This window comes from Microcebus murinus, chromosome 17 (assembly GCF_040939455.1).
Source record: "Microcebus murinus isolate Inina chromosome 17, M.murinus_Inina_mat1.0, whole genome shotgun sequence".
Taxonomy (NCBI): Eukaryota; Metazoa; Chordata; class Mammalia; order Primates; family Cheirogaleidae; genus Microcebus; species Microcebus murinus.
The window spans coordinates 51,587,830-51,610,737 of NC_134120.1; the positions used below are offsets into that span (position 1 = coordinate 51,587,830).

Below are 22,908 nucleotides of genomic sequence, written 5' to 3' on the forward strand. Positions count from 1 at the left end.
GCCTTTTACTATAATCCCTCCTGTCCCCCACCCCCTGGCACCACAGGGTTGCCAGTTTGGGCTCATGAAAGGGCTTTACATAACTGCCAGATAAAAGACCAATTCAGGTGTATAGAACAAGTATCATCCAGGATGCACCAAAATTCTTTCTTTGAAGGTACAGAAGAGTCCAAAAGTATGTTAAACTGGTTAAAAGGAAATGTGTCTGGTGAAAACCTTTTATGGCTGTGGCTCTAGAACCAGACTCCTAGATTAAAACAGACCCTCCCTCCGCCACTCGCTGGCCTCCAGCAGGGTAAGCTGCACCTCACTCTAGTCATCCACAAAATTAGATGGTGAAAAGTTCCTGCAAGCAAATTAAATGTGACCCATGTCAAGTCCATAACCCAGTGTGCGATGGAGAGCAAGCGACGAGGATGATGGTGAAAGGAAGGTGGTGACGGTATCACCACGCTGCACATCCTAGAATGCGAGCCCTGACAGTGTAATGAATCCACCAGCTGGTTTTTAAAGAAAATGATCCCTTATCAACCAAACCATAGGCTTTAGGCTGTACAGCCAGCCCCTTCTCTTCCCTACAAGTGCAACAAAAATGAATTCCAAGAAACCCAAACAACCCCCAAGTCAAAAGACCCCTCAGCAGAAGGAGGCTGGGGAAGGAGAGGCAGAGGCAGATGAGCGCATGAATGCTGCGACAGGGTGCGAGGAAATAATAAAGTAAAACCCTGTTGCTCTGGCACTTGCTATTTTTAGGGTCTGAGATTTCCAAGGATTTCCTGAGCATCTCACAAATAAAGCGTTATCTTCAGAAGGCGTTCAAGGTCCCAGGCAAGCTCAGGATCAATGCAAAGGAAGGAGGCTCTGAGTACCGAGTGTCACTGGCAGAGAAATGAGATTTTAGGGTGCATGGCCACCCTAGAAGGTTATTGTCATTTCTCATGAGGGTGGGGGAGATGAAAAGACCCAAAGGGACACACGGAGGAAAACACACAATGTGAATCCCAAAAGAAGATATTTAGATGTGGAACTGAAGGTGCATCACATAACCCAATAGGCAAAACAGCTGATTAGGTGGTAATTGTGTCAAATTAACTGCTCACAGCTCAACAGACTAAACTCAAATGACACATATTCCTAAGGATATTTATGAGTAACTAAATCATCTGAGATAAAGATTCCCAAATTACTTACACCAGAATAGGAAATCTTACAAACATCAATGCCAAATTTCATGCTAACATCCAATATAATTTTAGACATTTCAGAAATAACAGATTGCAACAACAAATGTGTTTGCTCCCAGCAAGTGAAATCCTGCCACCTCCACCAGCTAAGACAGTGACATGGCAGTTTTAAATTTACTGACAGGGAAACTCAGGGTAAAAGTAGAATTGATCATTAAGACAATGACTTTTCTATGGAAGTATGCCTCAACTGATTTCTTTCTTTCTTTTTTAAATGCGAAACCTTGCCCACAGCCGGCACTCACAGTCTGCATGATAGTTTGTGCTGTGCATTGATGACGAATCCGTTTTGCTCCTGTGTGATGAGGAAAGCTTGAAAGCACTGAAAGCTTGTTTTACTTTACAGGCAGCTTTACTTGTCATGTAAATCAGAATAGGTAACATATACATATATGTTTTCATTACGTTATTTCTAAATGTTCACAATTTTATTTTGATAAATGAATAATTAGAAAAGTCATATCATGGCTGCCGGCTAAAGTGGCTGTGCACGTTCATCTGTGGCTGTGGACTACAGTCCACACTAAGCTGTGCGCATTCATCTGTGGCTATCAACTACAGTCGACGCTGGTTCTGAAGTGGTTAATCAGCCATGCTAAATCCTTTAAGAAAAGCATGGAACATATTGGGCCAGCCTCTTCTAAAATATCATGCCAATCAAAGGCTTTACCCAGAAACTTGCTTCCCATATCCTTGAGGACTATGGGAAAATGTATTTTGAAAAATATATATCTTTTGGTATTCAAAACCTGCCTGTTGTCTATTCTGCACTCCATAGCAAGAAGTCCCCCAGAAGGCCACAACCCACTTCCCAGTCCTGGTCCATGCAGGGTCCAGCACATCATTATTGCTCAGTTTTGGAAGAACAAAGTTATTTTTATATTGAACAGTTTTCCTGTCTTGAGTTTTGACACCATCTACTGAGGACTAATTGACCAGGGAAGTCATGTCAAGATGCTTGATGCAGTTAATATAAATACATCAACCATGTACCATTTCCAATGGGTTTATCTTAGAAACAATGCCAGCATCACAAAAATAAATACATCTGTGTCTGCCATAAAAAGAGTAAATATGAAGATTTGAGGCGTGCAATTTATAGAAATAACTGAACAAAAGAGGAAATTCAGCGTCAAGCTATGTGGGAATTTTCAAATTGCTTTGTCATAAAGAACTATTATTAAAGATGGTATAAACCCAAAAGAAAAAAAGAAAACAAACAGCAAAGGTCTAAATAGCCATTGTCACTGAATACAATTCATCTTGGATTCATTTGGGTTTGGGTACTGCTAATAGTACATGCAGGGCTTTTCCCTGGGGCTCACTGGCGGTGCAAGGGCTGGGTGCACACGGGCGCTGGGTGCTAAAGACGTTTTCCTACTCAACAATGTCATTTGACAGTTTTCTCCTTCCACAAAGAGAGACATCAACAACTTAAGCATTAATTTTAGGACTCACCCACATTATCCATGTCCCAACATGCAAAGGTAACATTTTTCCAGATGATTGGCAGGTCCGGGTTCCATGTTCCATGTTCCAAGAGGCAGTGAGACAGGGAGGGTGAGCAAAAAAGGAAAAAAAAAACATAGTTTAGAAACAGTTCAACAACTGGTGATGATTTATCCCAATACTGAGCATGGTAATATCAGTTCCCCCCTCCCTAGAAGCCACCCCACTTCCAAATACATTCCGGGTTAAGGAGAAAGTTTCTGTAGAAAAACAGTGGATAATTCACATGAGATAAAAGGGATCTCTCACTAACACTTTAACAGTTATAAGTAAGAGAATACACACCCAAACCACATTTAAATATGCAATAGATATTTTTAGATAGATAATATGAAAGAGATGTATGAACATATAGGAACAAAAAAATAATTGAAGCAAGTCTGGACTAGAATGGGGTTGCAGGGAATTGCTGCAAGGTAAAGACATAGGCTGACTCAAAATAATAATCAGAAAACCTAGTAAAATGATTTACACATTCCAATATGCATTTGACTAAAATAATTCTAATTACACACTCACAAAGAATATAAATTATAACCCAGATTAGACATGTTATAGGTCAGAAATATAGAATAGAATTGAAATTCTTCAAAGAAAAGATCAAAGAAATAAGTATTATCTTTTTTTATAGAGGCCCAGGAAAAAAATTAACATGTCATTACATCTGTAGGATACATTGTTTTTTAATACTACAAGAATGATAATTGCTCTATTAGGGAAGAAATTTCACAGTATAGATCCACATATTTTCAAGTAGTATGGATCCTCTCTCAAACTCCCCAAACTGAGACTTTGTGTAAAACAGCTCATCTGTCACAAGCTTTCCACATGAGCAGTCACTTTGGAAAATCAGGCTTTGTTGAAGTCATGCTAGAGGAATTCTGTGACCCCTGTCCACTCAGCATTCCTGGGCCTCCGCCTTACAGATGTATACTGTAATCGGTTCCATCAGATGCTACCATCCATTCAAAAGGGTCGAAAGAAGCGACTCAAAGAGATATCTGTATGTGCATGTTCAGTGTAGAATTATTCACAATAGTCAAAAGGCAGAAACCACACAAGTGTCTATCAACAGATGAATGGACAATTAAATGTGACATGTACACACATACAATGGAATATTATTTAGCCTTAAAAAGGAAGGAAATTCTGACACATGCAACAATGTGAATGAACCTTGAAGACATTGTGCTAAGTGATATAAGTCAGGGATGAAAGGACAAAGACTGTGAGATTCCACTTATACGAGGTCCTTAGCATAGTCAAAGTCACAGAGACAAAAAGGAGAACTGTGGTCGTCAGAAGCTGCAGGGAGGGCAGATGGAGTTGTTTCATGGGTATAGAGCTTCCCTTTCGCAAGATGAAATGAGTTCTGGAGATGATGCACAGCAATGTAAATGTGAGTAACACTACTGAATTGTACACTTAAAAATGGTTAAGATGATAAAAATTTATGTCATGTGTATTTTACTCTGATTGGGGGAGGGGAAGGCTGCTGTGACAATGGTTCTTGGAACTATTTAGCCACCCTGTGTAGATCCAATCTTCAAAGGAAAGTCAACATTCAGAATAAAGCATTAAAAGGATGCAATTTGTAATGGAATAAAAAGCTGCCTAGCATTACTTCAAGAAATTGGGTCTTACTCGCACCAGATGGTAAGATGGTGCTGGAAGAAATCATGACAAAAATACCTACAGAGACTAGTGATGAGCCTGGCTGTCCCCACGCATTCCGCAGCCCTCAGGGAACCGCCCTCTCCTGTGGCATCTCCCTTCTATCCAAATCCTTAAACAGTGCCCATGCAAGGTCTTCCTCATGTCCTTTGGATATTTTAAAGGTTTAACAACTTTGATTTTGGATATTAACCTACTTCCTGCATCTCAGTAATAAATGATGAATTTTCTGCTCACTGTGGACACGTGAATTTTAATTGTGCTGACCAAAGAGCCCACACAAAGCACAGTTGATACTCTCTCATACTTTAATGACTTTTACTTGATAAAGTATCAGAAAAGGGACTACACAGGTGAACGATGCGTTAAGCTTCAATATCTGCTTCCAAACACCTTCTGCCTATAAGTTGTGTCCCTAGTCCCTGGCATGCATGGGTCTCTCCCGCAGTGGGGTGACGTCTCAGCAAGAGGAGACACTTGCACAGGGGAGAGGTTCAGGGAATATGAGGTGACAGCTCCGTCCTCACACTCCCTTGGGTGACCTTGAGAAGCCACTAAACATGTCTGTTTCCTGTGAAAAAGGAAAAGAATAAATATCCTGCTTTTCTCATAGAGGTCTACAATAGAGATCAAATGAAGTCATGCCCATAAAAGTCCTCAGAGAAACACAAAGCAGTGTAAATGCAGGGTGGACTTTTGAATGTCCTCAGTTGTTGTGTGTCCTTAGCAGTAACGCTCACCTCCTTCTCAGAAGATGAGGGATGTCCCCATCAGATAGGATGTGCTATAGCCTCAACCTAACTTCCCAACTGTATTTCACATCGTCCCAGTTGGCTGCTCCATTGACTTGTCTCCAACCAAAGACTCACGAGTCTGAGACAGTGATTCTGAAGGTGGGGCTCTAGGGACTGGGAGGTTCCTATAAAACCCTTTTAGGGGGCCCATGAGGTCAAAACTATTTTCCTGGTCATACTAAAACATTATTTGCCTTTTCACTTTCATTCTCTCCTGAGTGTACAGTGGATATTTCTAGAAGCAACATGATGTGTGATATTTCACCCTCAGTTTTTAACATAGAAGGGAACATGAGAACCCACTCTCTTCTGTTAAATTGGGCATTAAATAGATTTGCAATGGCAGTCCTTACCCTAAACTATTTTTGTCTTGGAAAAGAGTTAACCTTCATAAAAATATCTATGTTAACATGAAATGGATCTATTGTTGTTATTTCAAGTGAATTAAACATAAATATTTTAAAAATTTCTCAGTTGTAATTTCTAATGCAGGTAATATCAATAGATCCAACATGCATAAAGCAAAGTTCTTTGCAGTCTTCAATCATCTTTGAGAATGTACAGAGGTCGTAAGACTAAAATGTTTGAGAACTGCTGGTCTAGGACAGACAACAGAAGGGCAAATGATACCAGACAAGGCTGCAGAAGTGGACAGGAAGAGACCATGAAGCCCCTGGTGGCCATGTGAAGAGTTCTGGTCTTTATCCAAGAGCAACGTCAGAATAGTCCGTAAGTGCAGGAAGCTGGAGTTAAAGTCACTTTCTCTCCATGTAATAGTAGTACAGAATTATTAATTGCTTAACTTACTTTTCTACCACCTTGATCCATAAATCTCCATCACCTATAATGAGTGTCAGGGCTGCTTTCCAAAGGAAGAACCTCCCCTACATGATCAGATGCATGTATGAGTTGTATGCACCTTTAAAAATCAACTTTCTGGTTAATTTGTGGGAGATGTTTATATTAATAGATGAGCTTCTTTTGTTTCCCAATACCTCACATTCGTGTGCAGGTTAAAGCCCAACTTTCTTCTCTGGGGAGTGTCTGTGGAGCAACAGGAAATGGAGCTGAGCTGATGGCTGCTTCTGCAAAAGATGGCCTTTTCTCCCATCCACGTACTAACCAGGCCCAGCCCTGCTTAGCGTCTGAGATCAGGCGTGTTCAGGGTGGTATGGCCATAGACAAGATGACCTTTTTTAACCTCAGAAAGGCCCGCTCTGCTGCTTAGAAATCCTCTTTGGTCTCCCTCATTGGCTCTCTTCTGCCACTCCCCTCAGCAGTGGTCACAAACTTTATCCATCCTCAAGTCCCTTCTGTTATCCCCTCATTCTTAGGAGAAAAGCTCTCTTCCAGGTTCGTGGAGAAGCCAGAGGCAGGAAACTATGGAGTTAATATTAATGCACTATGATTATAAAATTTATGAGTTGTAACTTCAGTGTCAGCAAGATAAAAATAATCATTTTAATATGCAGTTTCCAGAAATAAATAGCGACTGAAAGTGTGATTATGATTTTAGTAATAAAAAACATTGTATGTTAGTGAAATCAGTAAAAAAAGACAAATCTGTAGCCATGTCAGGGTCAGGATGTGTGTGTGAAGAGAGTACGCACGTAGCCAGGGGACAAGGTTGGTCACAGCGAAAATTTTATCAACGTACATTCTCCAGAGACACTTGCTAGAACATAGCTAACTGAGGGGACAGCCTGTACCCTAAAGGAGGCGAGTGATAAGGTGCTAGACCCTTCCATCAAGACTGAGATGGTAAAACATCAAGAGAACAGAATTTTAAAAATGCTAAAGATATCAGAACAAAAAAAAAATGTGTGGAATTGAACTTTTTAGTGTATCTAATTGAAACATCCTTTTAAAAGCCGCTTCTTTTTTTATTCTTTTCTTTTCTTTTTTCTTTTTTTTTTTTTTTTTTAAGAGATGTGGAAGGAAACATTATTTCAGAGATAGTCTGTCTTTGGCTTGGGTGAGTAACTTGCCCGTGTAAGCATTGGTTTTATCTCAACATTATATACTACAGGAGTTGTGGAAGAAGCCAGAAATAAAGACATTTCCAGCCCTCAGATTGGAATACTTGGCACATAGTAGGTCCTCAGCAAATGGCAGTTCTTTTTCTCTGCTTCTCCCTCCTTTTCTTCCTATCACAATAGGACATCTAAGAACAGCTCCACTTTTAGTAAACTATGATCTCTATGCATACCAAAAGATACTTTGTTAACAGAAAGAGAGATAGAAAGAGCTTGACTTCGCCTTACTCCCTTTTCTGGGAGTACTCCCTTTTCTGGCTTTTTTTGCACTATGGAATCTGACCCTCCATGGGTCTGAAATCCCCTTGCAATGGGGAAGTCCTAGTTCTGTGCCCTCTGGTTTTCCTCCAGCATTTCAATCTGTCCTTTTAGTGTCTTCCCAGTGTTGTCTTTTGGGTTCCCTGCCCTTCCTCGAGTTCTACCCTCAGCTTCTCCTTTCATTCTAGACAATCTCCTTGGTAATCTCACGGCTTCTTAAGGAGGGTCCTTGGCATCGTGGCTGTCTTGCTTAGAAAGAGAGAATGACGACCACACATCCTACTCATCACCTCTCCCCAATTCAGCTGTTCTATACCTCAAGCCAACTACACGCACGCCCTCCTCACTGTCTCCCCACTTTTCACCACTCAACATTTGCCTGAGCCCCCAAACCCTACTTTTCCTTCAGTCCAGTGTGGACCTCCCCTGCAAAGCCCTTCCCAGTCTCCCAGACGGAATCAACTGCTTTCTCTTTGATGATTCTCCAGAACTGGAGTGATCACACACACATACACAAAGCATATTACGCAATATTTAATATATATAAATATACACATCGAAGATATGGTGCACAATAATGAGATGAACACCTGTGAACCATCATCTGACTTAATGAGAATGTCACTAATATGGATGTATCTACTATGCTGTCCTACTGCCTCTTCCACCCCTCTGTGTGTTCCTAAACAATACTGTTAAGTTTTTCATGGTTTTGAGCCTTATAAAAAGTGGTATCATATCATGCAGTCTTCTGAAACTTTTCTTTTTGACCAGCAATGTTAAAAATGTATCCATGTGGTTGGTTTATATCTATCATTCTCTTTTATGGCTGCATGATATCTCATTTGATGAACATACCATGATTTATTTATCCATTCTCTTGTCCACAGACATTTGTGTTGTTTCCAATTTCTTGTGATAATGGAAATTTTGGAAACGCTTCTTAGTGTACATGTGCAAGAGTTTATCTACGATATATAATGAGATGTAAAATTCCTACATTGGACAACACACATGTCTTTACAAAATAATGTCTGTCATTCACTGTTCTTGTATCAATTTACTTGCTTCCCTCTAGCAATGTATACGATTTGGTATTTTCATAAAGTCCTCTTTTGACACTCATCATTATCATATTTTATACTGTGTTTATTTGTATCTATATGCTGGTCTCCCTATAAGATGATAAGCATCATATTTTATTCACATTTAAATTCTTGTAGTCTACATCAGTACCCTTGCTTGTAAAAGATGATAAGTGAATATCAAATTGAAGAAAATGTATTTGATTTGAGTTAAAAGGCATTCTTCTTTCTTTCTTTTTTTTTTTTTGTAATGCAAACAGCATGGAAGGATTACAGGGTTATCAACCCTTTGTGCAAATATAACTAATTCAATCAGACTGCTTTCCTATCTAATATTTAGATCAGCAGAACTAAGGAAATGGTAGTTTTAGTTGAGAAAGAGAGAAGGTAATAAATTTGGAGCAAGGAGTATATTTTGGGAAGTAACAAAGTCTTACTACAAGTACAAAAACGTGACTCAGGATAGTATATGGACACTGGAGCTCAGAGAAGTGAGCACTAGAAGACAGATGAGGGACACAGGAAGAGAGATGCAAAGTACTATGTCCTCATCCAAAAGATTTTTACCTTAGGCTATCCATTTAGGAAGGCATCATTTGGCTTCCTGTTCCAAGGTCCCAGAACTGAAACTGATAGGATAGTTCCGAAATTTGTTCGTAACATAGATTGAATATAGTTGTCTGGGCTAGCCTAGAAACCTAAACACAATTTCTAACATTTTCTCTGTGGGCAAAGAATTCCACAATCTGAGCAACTAGTAACAAAGGCACTTTTGGAAAAATGACTCATCTGTAAAATGGGGAATGCCTATATTCAGAAAGTAGGTCTTTGCCTTTTATCACTCTAGTCTTTTCACCCCTAAGGCTAAAAATGCCAGAGGCTGAAGAAAAGAAGCATTTCTATGTTCTTAAAAACAAAATGTACAGCATCCATTAAACTACTCTTTGATCATTGCCTGTCTTCTGCTTTGAGAAGTACTAAGAAAGGGAGTGCCAAAACCTCCCCAAATATGAGATGTACATGCACTCCTTATGGAGGAAATATAAAAAGTTGAAGAGAAGACCATGGGCTAAAGACAGGGAAGAAAACATGAGCCACATTGCTCAACCTGTGTCCAAAGGGCATACACAACTGAAGCCAACTTTCTTCCCTACGTGATTAACAGTGGAAAAATAAAAGACTTCTAAACATTTAGAGGTCATTGACCTTGTCTTCCCCATATCTTTGATATGGTTCTCATTCATGTGAAAACTAATACTTTAGTAGGTCAATGGTGAAAAACAAATTCCTGAATTCAGTGTGTGCCTTTGTGGACAGGAGAAAACCAAGAAAAAGTGGTTAAGAACTATGCCATAAATCTCCAGCAAGCAACTCCATACAGACAAATTCAGCTTGTCTGTGCAACAAGAAAACCAGCCAACCATCAAGAAAATAATGTGTTTAGAACAGAACTCAGTGTTTTCAGCCCTGGTACAATGCACATGTTCACAAACATCCTGTTTGGTGTTAAAGATATAATCAAACTGATTGCTAAAGTTACAGGGAATGATCTAATAAAGACAGAGATGTTTAAAATATTACTGATTAACTCAGCCGCTAAGACTTTTTTGAAAATACAAGGATTGTGTGCTCTAATTTCTATGCTATAATCCTGTAACACCATGCTAAATCAAGTTGCTATATTTGCATTTATTGAACACCTACTACATGCTCTATGTGAAAGGACAACCCCTTAAGAATCTGGCTCTTGACTATTAAGAGAGATTTTGGGGGTGGGGTGAAGGCTAGGTTGATGTTCTGGGGCAATGGGCAGTAAAAGAGGAAGAACACATTTATTTGACTCTGATTAATTTTCTGTGAACACAGTACAACCTGCTCTGCTGAGTTTCTGATACACTGTACCTACTTCCATTAATATCCAGCCCCGGGAATCTAATGTAAGGAAATGTTTTTTCTTTTTTACATTTTTTTCTATTCTCAACCCTTTTCCTTCATCTTGCTAAAATTACACTTTTGGTCAGAGAAATAATTTTATGGGTCAGACACTTTTTCCTATAACAGCCCACTGCCAGATAGTAAGTTAACCACATCTTCCATGGAAAGCCAGGAGTGGTTTAGCCCAGATGTTCCTGGAAGCATTATATAAGCAGCCCACAACTAGAGTCCCCCGGGAATGTGCCACTTGCTACATTCCAGCCAGGCCTTCTGGACTTTTATCTTTCACTAGACTAACAGCTAATCAGAGGTAACAAACACTCCCTTTCCTTGTGCCAAATGGAGGCTGGGAGAACATGTTTTAAGAGATGTACTATATTCTAGGCATGTATTTATCATTTTAATTTATTTTAATGGGAACCACCTAGATAAATCCTCTTGCTCTGCTTTGAAAAGATTACCCAGAACCTCTTTGAATTCACCCAAATCCATGGTGAGAGATGAAAAGAGAGAAAATAATAAAATGAGATTCCAGGTAACATGGTAAATAGTGAGAGTGCTTAGCCAATTCAGAAAAACAATAGATTAACTGTTATCAGTTAGGGCAATGTGATCAATTATCCAGAGATCAAAAACTATATTACCTGTGCTTATATTATTATTAAAGAATTCTTTAGTATTTTTATATAGCAAAACCTGTGCAAAATGATATTTTCATTTCATCAGGTCAAAATTGTGTTTTAACAACATTGAGCCATAAAAACAATCATGAAGTTTATGCTATGTTACCAGGTTTAAAAAACAAAAGGTTTTTCATCTACGACAATGCTTTAGGATTGTAGATTTGAAAGCTGAAGCAGCTGTAACTCCATCATAAAGATGAATAAACTATCAACCAGGGAAATTAAGTGAACCCACAATCTGGAAAATGACATTGCTGCTTATTTTTCCTGAAACACACTTAGTTATCTTCTAACTGCATACTGCAGAGACCAATGGTACACACTTAAAATAACCTAGAGTAGAGTAACATGAAAGGAAAGGGTATACTCATATATTAAAGTACCAGACATAAAACAAAACATCATGATACTGTTTCACTTAATGAAAAGGTTTGGCAACTGGGTCACACATACACTTAGGCAGCATCGCTCACTGTTGCATTACCTAATTCCCTTTAATCTATAGCATGTTTTCCAAAGGAAGCAAATAGCTAAGAATAGCACAAATTACTCATCCTTTATAATAATATAGATGATGTTGTAGCATGATAATATTTCCCAAGATTCATAAATTTTGTGAGAGAAAAGTACCTAAGCCATCTGACCTTTTAAAAATTAGATATACACATTTTTTGGCTCCTGTTATTCTAATATTTAACCATTAAAAATAAAGTAAGGTTCCTCCTGGGAAAAAAGCTAGGTCAAGAGAAAAGAGAATCAAGGTACAAACCTTAGGCCCAGGTCTGTGTGGGATGCAGTGTTTAGTGCAGAAGCCTCCCAGGTTGACTTTCTGTTCTCTTAGGCCACTCTACTCATAGAGTAACCTTCCCATATCTAACCTCCCCATATTGCTCATCTGCATGCAATCCTTCAATGGTTCCCCATTGCTCATTTAATGAATTCCAAAATGTCTTGAGTTTACAAACTGGGTGCACTCATCTAAGCATTGCATGTGCCAGGTGGACCTCATGGAGGACAGGGATCAGTGACCCAGCACCTCCACCACGTCCAGACCTCAGGGAAGCAGAACACAACCCCTCTTGGCAGTCCTGGTGACTCTTTTTTGGTGCTGGTCACAATGGGGATAGTGGCATCCATTGTTACTTTTGGGATCTTTGAGGTTAGATGTCACTATGGTGGCCAGAATAGGAGTGAGTAAAAATGGCTTGGGGCAGACAGCACATAGAGGAGTTGGTTTGGCAAGCAGAGGAGAGATCCCAGGGTTCCTAAACCTAGTTGGGAGATGTCTGACTACAGTTAGAATTGCCATCTTTGTAAGTGGTGATAGAATCAAAGAAATACAGTTATAGTATAGTTATTAAGCTATATAGTTATTATAGCCCAGGAACATGGGTTACATTTGTATCCGCTGTAAGTTAAAGTTCTCTTTTTAAAAACCAGATCAGCTCCATCCATTTCAAAATATGAAAGTGCAGCAGTTTTACCTAATTATTTTGGTAATTAAATTATCGATGTAGATCACTTCAAGATCAAAGAGTATAAATGAATTTGTCATAGATTTAGAACAGGCAGTACTAAACATCTATGATACTCATTGCTTTTCCAACTTGAATGATGCAGATATGGAGGAGGTTAATCAATAAAATAATAATTGCTATTTGATTTTGAAATGTAGAAACATTTTGTAGTAGGAGTATCAGGTTTACCTTCCTAACTGAATTTTGCTTTAGTTATCTTTTAAAGAAAAAAAGAAAAAACCTTGAAAAGTGGCAAAGGGAAAATATACTCAAGACTAAAGTTTATTTTTTTTTAATGATCAAAAAGTAGATAAACATAGTCAGGACCCAAAGCTTGAAACATAAATATCAAGAGCAAAAGTTGATTTGTTAAATATTTCATACTGAATTAAATGTTAACAAAATATGCATCATGACAACAAAAAGTGGGTACATTTGTTTGAGTACCTACTATGTGCTAGTCCTTTTATAAGTATTATTTCTGGTCCTTACAACTCTCTTAGGTAGGTATTACCAAACTAATTTTGCAGAAGAAATAAAGAACTAAAAAACTTAGATGATTTGTCCCCAGATATTTAGCTAATATCTCCTGGTATTGAAAGTGCAGTGGGGTAATTAACCTCACAGTTACTGTGCATCCCAGTGTGTTCCAAACATAACAGAAAGGACAACTCATTCATTTTATATTGCATCACCATGTTTATTCGACTCTTTAGGGTTTGCAGGCAACATATTTTTACACATGTTCATTTTGTATATATTATCTTATTCACAATGCAACCTTAAAAGGGCATCCAACATCCAAAGAGAAAACTAATTTAGGTGGAATGCAAGTGTATTTTAATCTGTGGGAGCAATTGGTTTTAAATCTGACCTCTAGCTTATCAAAATGATCTTTGCCCACATAGACTCCTGGTCTCCTTATTTAGCTCTGCATAATTTTGTGACTATTAGGGGGAAAGAAATACTTTTTTACTTAAAGGTGAATATGAGTTTCTGATTAAACATTTGCTTGTTTTTGAATTAATTCTTATGAATGTTCTATGTTGTACTTTTATGCTGAAGAGGTCACAGAGCTGGACAGATTTATATGGCATAATGCTGATTTTTAAATAAACTATCAGATTAGAAATTCAAATGTTATGCATGTCTCACTTTTTTACTCATGAAGTACAGTCACATACATGGTGTCATTCAATTTTTTTTTTTTTCATTTTCTATGTGATATAGGGAATCCTATTATTTCCATTTGCCAATGAGGAAGATGAGGCCGAGACAGGCTTAGTAAGCTGCAGATGAGCTGGGTATGGAACAGCCTTCTGATATGAATCACACATGTGTGGCCAAATATTTGCACACAGTGGATGGCCAACATCTTTTCCATTTTGTGACATATCTATGTAAACTTTATAAATACCATGTGTCAAAATCTATACAACAGAGATACAACAGCTCTTGATCACTTAAAGCCACCCAATTTCTCATATTCCAGAGAGGGTTTGAATATATAATTCTAATATTACACTAATGTGCCTAATTCCTAACTATTCAAAACCTCAGTACCTGATCATACCCTCTTTTTTCCCTTTTTGCTCATTCCTAGTAAGCAATGGACTGTTTATGACTACTTGATGAGGGTGGATTTATCCTCTCATGTTGAAGACTTGTATATTGAACACTGGAAACAGTTTTGTTCCTGGAATATGAAAGCTGGTAATCTTATAATAATTTCTTTACCTGACTTTAAACATGCAGTATATACTAGTCTTTTCATTCTTAAAAAAGTATGAGATCATAAGAAATCTCATTTTCTAAACTCTCAATAAAGGATTTTATCTAGATCAGAAGTATTTAAATGACACATGCTAATGAACACATACATGATTCTATTTTGTAATACAAGGATCCACAATAGGAATCAGATGAAAATCTTCCTAAAAGGGATTCTAGACCAGACAAACTCATAAGTTCTAATCCAAGAATTCTCTCATATATTTTTGGATGCATTCAGCACTTTACGGGCATCTTGCCTAGTATATCTCATTTTTCTTTCAGCCCAACCACTATCAGCTTGGCTCTCCACATTCTGTTCTGCTTTTGAAAGCTCTGTCTAGCTCACATGACTATAACCTCATCTCTACAATGAAGAATGTTAATAATTTTACAGATTCTTCCAGCTACCAAAGCATAAATTATCCATGTAATTAGACCAATGGCTTAGAGGGTGTTTTTTGAAGTTTCTAGATATTTGCCTGTTTTTCCCACTTTGCCTATAAAGATCTGATCAAGGGTTGGGAACTTCGTCCTCCTACCACCTTGACTCAGGTTTAGAACAACACCCTCCTCTCCTGTCATAGCCTCTTCTCAGGCAACCCTAGACAATCATTCACTCAGTGAAAAGTTAGGACAGGGCCCTCACTCTGGGCACCACTTAGTGGGGAACACAAAGATCAATAAGGTAGAGTCCTAGCTCTCAACTAATAAAACACTGAAAAGAATAAAAAGATGGTAAGTTCCATGAAAGGAGAAAGAGCAAAGAGCTCTAGAAGGAAAAATGAGAGAGAAACCTTCTGAGAATGATCAAGAAAAAAGTCATGAGAGGGTTGGTGTTCAAGTGCAGCCGTGAAGAACTGGTAGGATTTCGAGATGGAGAAAGGGTGAGGAGGGGCATTTCAGCTAAAGAAAATGGTATGAGCAAAGGACAGAGACATAAACCCTACATGTATAGGAACTGGTGAGAGTTGCCATGGATTTCCTTTTGAGGCCATGGGAGATAGCACCAAACATAAATACAAGAGAGGGAACATAAGGCTTTGAATACAGATCTAGGAGTTAGCTCTTACCCTTTGGGAAATGGGAGTGGCTTGAGATTTGGAGCAAAGACTGACATAATAAAAAAAAAAAAGCACTGCAAAAGGAAGGAACTGGAAGCAGAAGTTATAGAAGGTGGAACAGAGTGAGTTAGGATAATTACTGCAATAGTCCAAGCAGAAGGTGACAAGGGCCTGGGGTAAGACACTTGGCAACATGGTAGAAAAGAAGTGCTAGTGGGAGCCACCACAACATGGCCACTGACATTTCCGTGCTTTGTGTTTTGAGGGGAGCAACGTGAGAAGAGGAAGGTATAAAAAATAAAGACTAGGTTTCACACCCAGCTGACTCAGGACATGGTAGATCTGGTATGAAATCGATGCATGAAATTTTTAGATGTATTCAGTTGCAGGTGACCATGGAATAGCTGGGTAAAACATTCCCTTGGCAATTGGAAATGTGAGACTAGATTTCTCATGGAGGCTGAATAGTAAAGATAAAGATCTGATAATAATTCATCCAGACAGCTTACACTCCTGGTTCTAGAAAACAAGTAGCATGTGGCCAGGGCAGCTTACCCAAAAGCTAGGCCAGGTGCTAGGTAGGTGTTTTACATATTCTGTTATTGGCGTCTCTCTATAAAGCATTCTTATCCCCATTTTACTGATGATGACTCTGTGGCTTAGGGACGTCACATAATGAGTTGACGTCAGGAGTGAGGTATCCAAGTTCTGATTCACCCTTGTTCTCCCACCACACTAAGAAATGGCAGCTCTCTCCCTCTTTTGATTTCAGAGTTCCCAATGTAAGTGCTACTAGGCATTCTTTGCCCATTCATGTCTTTTCTCCAGTTCTGATCTTCATTCATTCTGCTGGACTGAAATCATTACTAATCAGCCCCAATTATATTCAGTGTCAGTTCCCTATGTCATCTCTGCTTTTAACCTCGTTGCTCACTCTCTCATTATGTAGGATTCTAAGATAATGTCCTTTAAGCGCCCATGTCTTGAATTCTTTCCACAATCCCACTAGGATATTGGCCCCCGCATTAGCTTTGGGCTCTGAGATCCTTAGAACTTTAGGATACATGTTGAACACCTAGCAGCACTGCTTTTTAACAGAATATGTCATCAAGACACCAAATCCTCCCAAATAAAAGCCTCATAAGCTACTGAACTAGCTTAAAACAAAAACGAATCTTTTTCTTCTCCTCCAGTGATTTGGTGGCTGCTTTGAGTTTTATATTCCAGTTTACTCCCTGGCAAAATGATAAATCATACACTGTTTCTAATAGCTATTAATATCTACATTTCTTTACCATGAATATCATGGTTTAAGACCTTTTAAAATCTGCAGCCTTTAGCAGCGCTCCAATCAAAAGTCATATTTTCTTACTAATTGTGTTTCTTGCTATTCTTGGTTGACCAGTTCTGAATCAGAAAATTCTATGTTCCCATGTACCAGGTCTCACACTTTCCTTCCAAGTATCTCAGATAACTCTGAAGTCATAAATTAATTCTCACAGTGTGATAGGTGAAAATTATTATTCTCCTTATAGATGAGGAAGTAGCTGCCCAGAGTGGACTATGACTCATCCCACTCCCTGGATCTTTTTAATGAGCCATTCACCGACAACTTGGCCTCACTTAAAATCCTACAAAACTCATATCTTCTTTTGGTTTTTGCTTCTTCCCCCCACCCCCAGAGAAAGCATGCCAACATTCAGTGTATTGTGAGTAGAACAGGTAATTTGGGATTGGAGGTAGAGTGAAGAATCTGTGGCTCTTTGCCCTGGAGAAAAGAAACAGAGAAATGGAGACTGTTCTTAACTAGAAGAAAAGTGGGTGTATAGCAGAGAGAGAAGGCAGAGTGCTCTAGCTCAGGAGATGGAACTGGAAAGAGGAATAGATACGCAGGCCGACCTTCCATGGACTTCTCATTAGACTGTTTAACAGTCCTCCAGGAGAATCCCTCCTCCTCCTTCAAATCCAAACCACAGGGCCCATGCTTCATGAAGTCTCCCTTACCACTGCTGCTCAAGGTGTGGGATGGCTTTGCTGCAATCCCTGAACTTTCTCGTGTATCTCTACAACAGCAACCAAATCATAATGTTTCCTTCCCTTTTGGCCTACCAACTAGAATGTGAGTTTCACGTGGGCAGAGACCATGACATGTTCATCCCCGTGTTCCTAACATTTAAATAATAAATTTATCTAAAATGGAATAGAATACTTCTGAAAGTGGTGAGATCTCCATTTCCAGAGGTATTCAACCAGAGGCTATAACAGAGAAACTTTAACCATGTAATTCTATCATTCTGTAGTTTCTAAATTTCCTAATATCTTAAGTGTCTTCTTATTTCAAGTGATTTCACCAATCCTAAAGAGTTTCAAAATGTATGCAACTAAACAATGCATTGTAGTCCTCAGAATGATTATTATAATTAGTTTAATATTCTGATTTTAATAATGATTGATTCTAGAAGTTATTAAATATCTTTTCAGGCCAATGTCTTTAATTATAAGCACCAGTCTATAAATGTTTGTTGAACGCCTACTCTGAGCCAGATTCTAGGGATAAAGGGATGAAAAAGAGCCCTGCACTCAATAACTTACATTCTACTGAGAACCATATCTTCATTATTGGAATTAAGAGGTCATAGTCTAGTTATAAAATTTTGGTTTTATACCTTCGCTCCTCAGTACAGAGAATACTTCTCTAAGGATACTACACGTTCTGAGAAGCCTATTTAAAAGTCCTCTTTGGAAACTTATAAGACAGGATCTTTAACCCCTTGGTGTCATTTAAGTCTAAACTGTACTTGATCCAGCTGGGAAATGCCTATGGCCAATAAGGGAAAGTGAAGACAGGCTCTCAAGGTCATGTCAGAACCAATCTGAACTTGAATCTTCCCTTGTTCCAAACTACGTGTAAAGACACGCGCGGGCCGGCGCCCGCCCCGCCCCCGCACCCGAGCTGCACAACTTGGGCAGATCTTGCGGGCTCCCGCAGTAACTGCCGCGGTGAGAAACGCAGTAGAAGGCTCCCACCCAGACCCTGCTTTGCCGGATTAGAGTCTGTTTCTAATCAGGTGGAATTCAGATTTAAACCGCAATTAGATTTGGGATTCACAGTCGTTTCTACTTTCATTCATTTTGCGGATTCCAGCCCTGTCCCGGCCAGTCCTCACCCAGCGCACTGGGAGGCGATGACTCGGAGCTGCGGGCCGGCGCGGGCGGGGCTGTCCCACCGCCAGGTCCCTCGGGAACCGCCGGCCGGGTGGTCAGCCCCGCCCGGGGATCCTCGGCGCTCCCCGCCGCCCCCGCGCCTGCGCGACCCGCCGGATCCCCGCGTTTTCCGCCCGCGGTCTTTCGGACGCCGCCCCGCTCCCCGGAGGCCCCCGCCGCCCGCACCGCACGCGTTTCCAGCGCGAGGTCGCCCGCCGGCGCGGGCCCGGGGACGGTACTGGCGGCCCGAGGGCGGCACCGGCGGCGCGAGGGCGGCCAGGGCGCCGTGCGGACCCGGCCCAACTTCCAGCGCAAGCGGGAGCCCGGGAGCCGCCGCAGGCCCGGCATGCCCTCCCACACCCGCACAAAGTCCGCACACCCCCGCGCCCGGGGCGCCCTCCCGCGCTCCCGCCCGGCCAGCCCACCTCCCGCGCCGCCCGCGCCCGGCCTCAGCTGGACGCGCGAGCGGAGTGCCGAGGCTCAGCGGCGCCCAACTTCGGCTTCCTGGGTGACTCGACGCCCTCCTGGAGCACCGGCCGCCTCCGCCAGCCTCCACCCGGGTCCTCGCAGCCCGCCGCGCGGAGAGGCAATGCCCAGCGAGGGGCGCTCCCCTGGATTTTGAAAAAACAGCCTCATTTGCCTAGGGAAGTGCCTCGACTCCCACCAGCGCCCTCGGGCTGATGATTTTCATCCTGGGACACGCTTTGGTGGCGGCAACCGGGAGCCGGAGCTGGAGGAGCGGAGGAGCCGACAGCGCCGAGCGGCCGGAATGCAGCCCCCGCCCGCGGCTCGCGGGGCAGGGGAGCGGGCCCCCGAGCCTCTGCGTCCCGGAGGATGGCACACGCTCACCGTCACACGCGCGCACACACACACACACACACACACACACACACACACACACACACAGACGCTGCCGCTAGCGCCGCACACGCCGCAAGCCGGAATGCGGAGGTCAGAGCCACTGTCCACTTGAAGGCAGGGACTGAAACGCTGAGATGGAGGCGGAGGGTCTGGCCTCATCTCCAAGGCTCGCACCTTCCTAGGAGGCCCCCAAGTCCCCTGGGCGGACAAGATCTGGCTTCCGACATTCCCTCTCTGGGCTAGCGGCTCAAACCGCAGCGGGGCGGGGATGGATTCGGACGGAGCACTGGAGAGCGAGCCCGCGCTCACCTCCGGCCCTGCGCGCAGAGAACTGGCCAGCCCCACTCGCCTCGAGCGCGCAACTGGGCGGCCAGGGCCCGGCAGCCGCACCCCAGGGCGCTCCAACTCCCGCGAGGGCGGGCAGGGGAGTGACCGCGGCAGCCACTGCGCGCGCTGGCAAAGGCTCGGAATCTCCGAATAGGCTAAACCGCGGGCGCGCAGGGGTGGAGGCGAGAGGGGCGGAGGAGGAGTTGCCGGAGCGGAGAGGGATGACGTCCTCCGGCGCCTTGGGCTCTGGGGGACTGAAGATTCGTCCGCTCGCCCGGCCCGGCGCGCTGGCTCGGGGGCTCGCGGAGGCGCCGCGCCCGGCTCCGCGGCCGCTCCCGCGCGGTGCGGTGCGCAGGGGCGACCCCCGCCGCCTCAGCCGGGCGCGAGCGCTCCGGCCCCTCGAAGCACCTCTGCGCTCAGCCCCGCCCCGGGGTGCCCGCCCTGGAGTCCTTGCCGATTCCAGGCAGGCCGGGCAGGCAGCCCCCGGCCGGGCCAGCTTCGCCCCTTCCTCGTCCTCTCCCCCATCGACCTCGAGCCAAGGGCAGGCGCCCGCGCCCGGCCCCTGCCCACGGGGCGAACCGGCGCTCCAGGTCCGCGCCCGGCCGCCAAGAAGGATGGGGCACTGGAAAGGAAAGGGGCTCACCTGGGTCGCCTAAGCCTTCCTCTGCGGCCCCTCCCGGAGCCGGCTCCCAGCCCCCGGCACAACCTTCCTCGCAGAAAAAAGTAGCTCTGCAAGGGCAGAGCGGGGTAGGGCTGCTCACAGGTCCCTGCGCAGCGGCTCGAGCCTTCCAATTCTCCCGGGTCCCGTCTCCAGCTCGGCGGCGGGAAAGGGCTCCCAGAGGCTGGAAGGGGCCGCCAGACCCGGGCTGCTCCCGCAGCGGTGGCGGCGGCACCTCCAAGTTGCCACCTGCAGCGCGCGCCTGGCGCCTGTGACAGCCCGCGCCGCTCAGCCCGCGCCGCCCCGCCCTTCGCGCCCGCTCGTTGGCTGCGCCCGGCGCCCGGGCGGTCCCCGCGCTCGGCCCCGCCCCGCGCCCGCCTCCGAGCCGCGGGCCGCCAAGTGCGGGTCTCCCTGCAGGCCTCTCTGGGCTTTATAGTCAGCGGGCGCTGCAGGCTGGGGAGAATGCAGCACACACTCGACACACACACGCACAGTTTTGTGTGGGTAGACACCGGAGGAAGGAGAGTGGCCGTAGGAAATGCCCCTACGAGTGCCTTCAGGGGGCCTGGTAACTTGGTTTCTCTTGCCGGTGTTACATTTTTGCAATCTCTGAAAAGAGTTAAAGTCACAGCAGCAGAGTCTAGGGGTGTGGGCTGGAGAGTGGTTTGAGGGCTGCTTCCCTTAAGCATCACCCGGCTTCTAGGAGGCGCCGAGTGCGAAGAAGAGCGGTGTGCAGTCTCGGGCCTTGCTCCCCAGCCTGCACCACCGCAGGGGAGGCCGCTCCGGTTCCAGTGCAAAGCCACCCGCTGCTGTCCACGGAGTTTCCAGGCCGGAAGGCGGAGCATGTCGGCCACGTGTTTGCTTGATTCTGTGGCCTGCAGTGTCCAGGCCATGAAAACTCATGAGGGTTCAAAGAGGAGGGAAGTCTGGGCTTCCTACAACTCCTGAATCTTTGACGTAAACAAGGGGAACATTATCTTTCTTTTCACTTCCACCTTTACCCCGAAGTCCAGGACAAGAGTTCACTGTGCCACCGGCTGCTGAGGACATTCAGGCCCACCCTCACTGACTCTGCCTCTTAATAGCTTCTAAAGTTGTGCTTTCTGGAAAACTGATTTGGTAAAGCCTCCCGCAGGAGGAAAAGTTGCAACAATATGACAAGTGCGAGTGTGGAAGGCTATCCAATCGACAGAAACACCTGACTCTTGGGTATATCTGTGTGAAAGAGGTACATTGTTAAGTGCCTATTAGTTTAATGACATTTCAAAATTAACCGCCCAAATAGCACATTTTATAGCCCATTAGTGAAATGTCTGTTTTGAGAGTGCAGGTGTGGCACTGGTAAACGGACGAGAGCGTGCACATGCAAACTCACAGCTAGCTGTGTTTGGGGGAACTCTTAGCACGAGGCGGAGGGAAGAGGCTTTTCTAAAGGAAGTCAGAAGGTGGCTCCTTACAAGGGCAGACTGAGAACAGTTGGCACCTTCGAAAGCCGCTCCCTGTCAACTGTTGCTAAGTAACTTGGAATACCGCTTTATAGCACCAATTCCTTGCATTAAGGCAAAGGTTTTGTTTCATGAGACCCTATTATCTTGGGTCCACTTTGGGAATTAATAGCAAACTTTTTCCCCTGCAGTCAAGTGCTTACTCTTGCCCTTCTCAGAAGAGACAAGTTCATCTTCACTCTTCCTCTTGAAACTCCAAAAGACAGCAGTCCAGTGGCAAATCATTCACAAGGAGATATTTCAATACCCCAGGTTAAGTGCTTACTTACGAATTGCACTTTGACCTGAATTGGGTGAAACAACGAGTAGAATGAAGGTATGGCTCGCTCAAGTTTAAGTCCAGTTTGACTCAATAACTGGAGGAATATCTGATAAGCATGGTGGTGGTGGGGCTAAGACAGCAGTCATTGTTAGAACAGATATGCATCTGTTATCCTGACAGCCAGGTGAGGCACAAAAATTTGACAAGATGCATTCCTTCTGTGAGCGCTTTTCCTAGCATAGAAGTGATGGAAAGTTCTCCTTCGGGAAAGCAATTTTCCTTGGTATTAAGGAGCTTAAAGGCTCATGTGAATGAGACAGCATGTAGGAAAAAGGAGAGGAATGAGAAAGAATTGGAAGAGAAAGTTGGAGAGTCTGTTGACATTGGGAAAAACCGGTGGGCATTGGGGCCCTGCATGTCTCAAGATTCTGAAGGAGGAGACAAAACAGAATGGCTGGAATCCAAAGGAGGTAAGAGGAGAAGCTGAGACATGGAGTGGCTTCTAGAGCCAGCAGACATAGA

The 22,908-nt window shown here is 43.3% G+C and overlaps 1 protein-coding gene across 2 annotated transcripts in view; it reads right to left on the bottom strand.

Annotated features, from left to right (window-relative positions):
• EPB41L3 (erythrocyte membrane protein band 4.1 like 3) overlaps window positions 1–20,878 on the bottom strand; it is a 217,618-nt gene extending 196,740 nt beyond the window's left edge. Inside the window, exon 1 of one of the 2 annotated variants that reach the window (XM_075993645.1) lies at window positions 20,605–20,878. Coding sequence is in view for 1 of the 2 variants with exons in the window: in XM_075993637.1 (XP_075849752.1) it covers window positions 2,703–2,715 (13 nt within the window). In the remaining variant the exon portion in view is untranslated. Of the gene's footprint in view, window positions 1–2,702; window positions 6,389–20,604 lie in introns of those variants that run through there. The other variant, XM_075993637.1, reaches the window with a different exon arrangement.
• Between the last annotated feature and the right edge of the window lie 2,030 nt (window positions 20,879–22,908).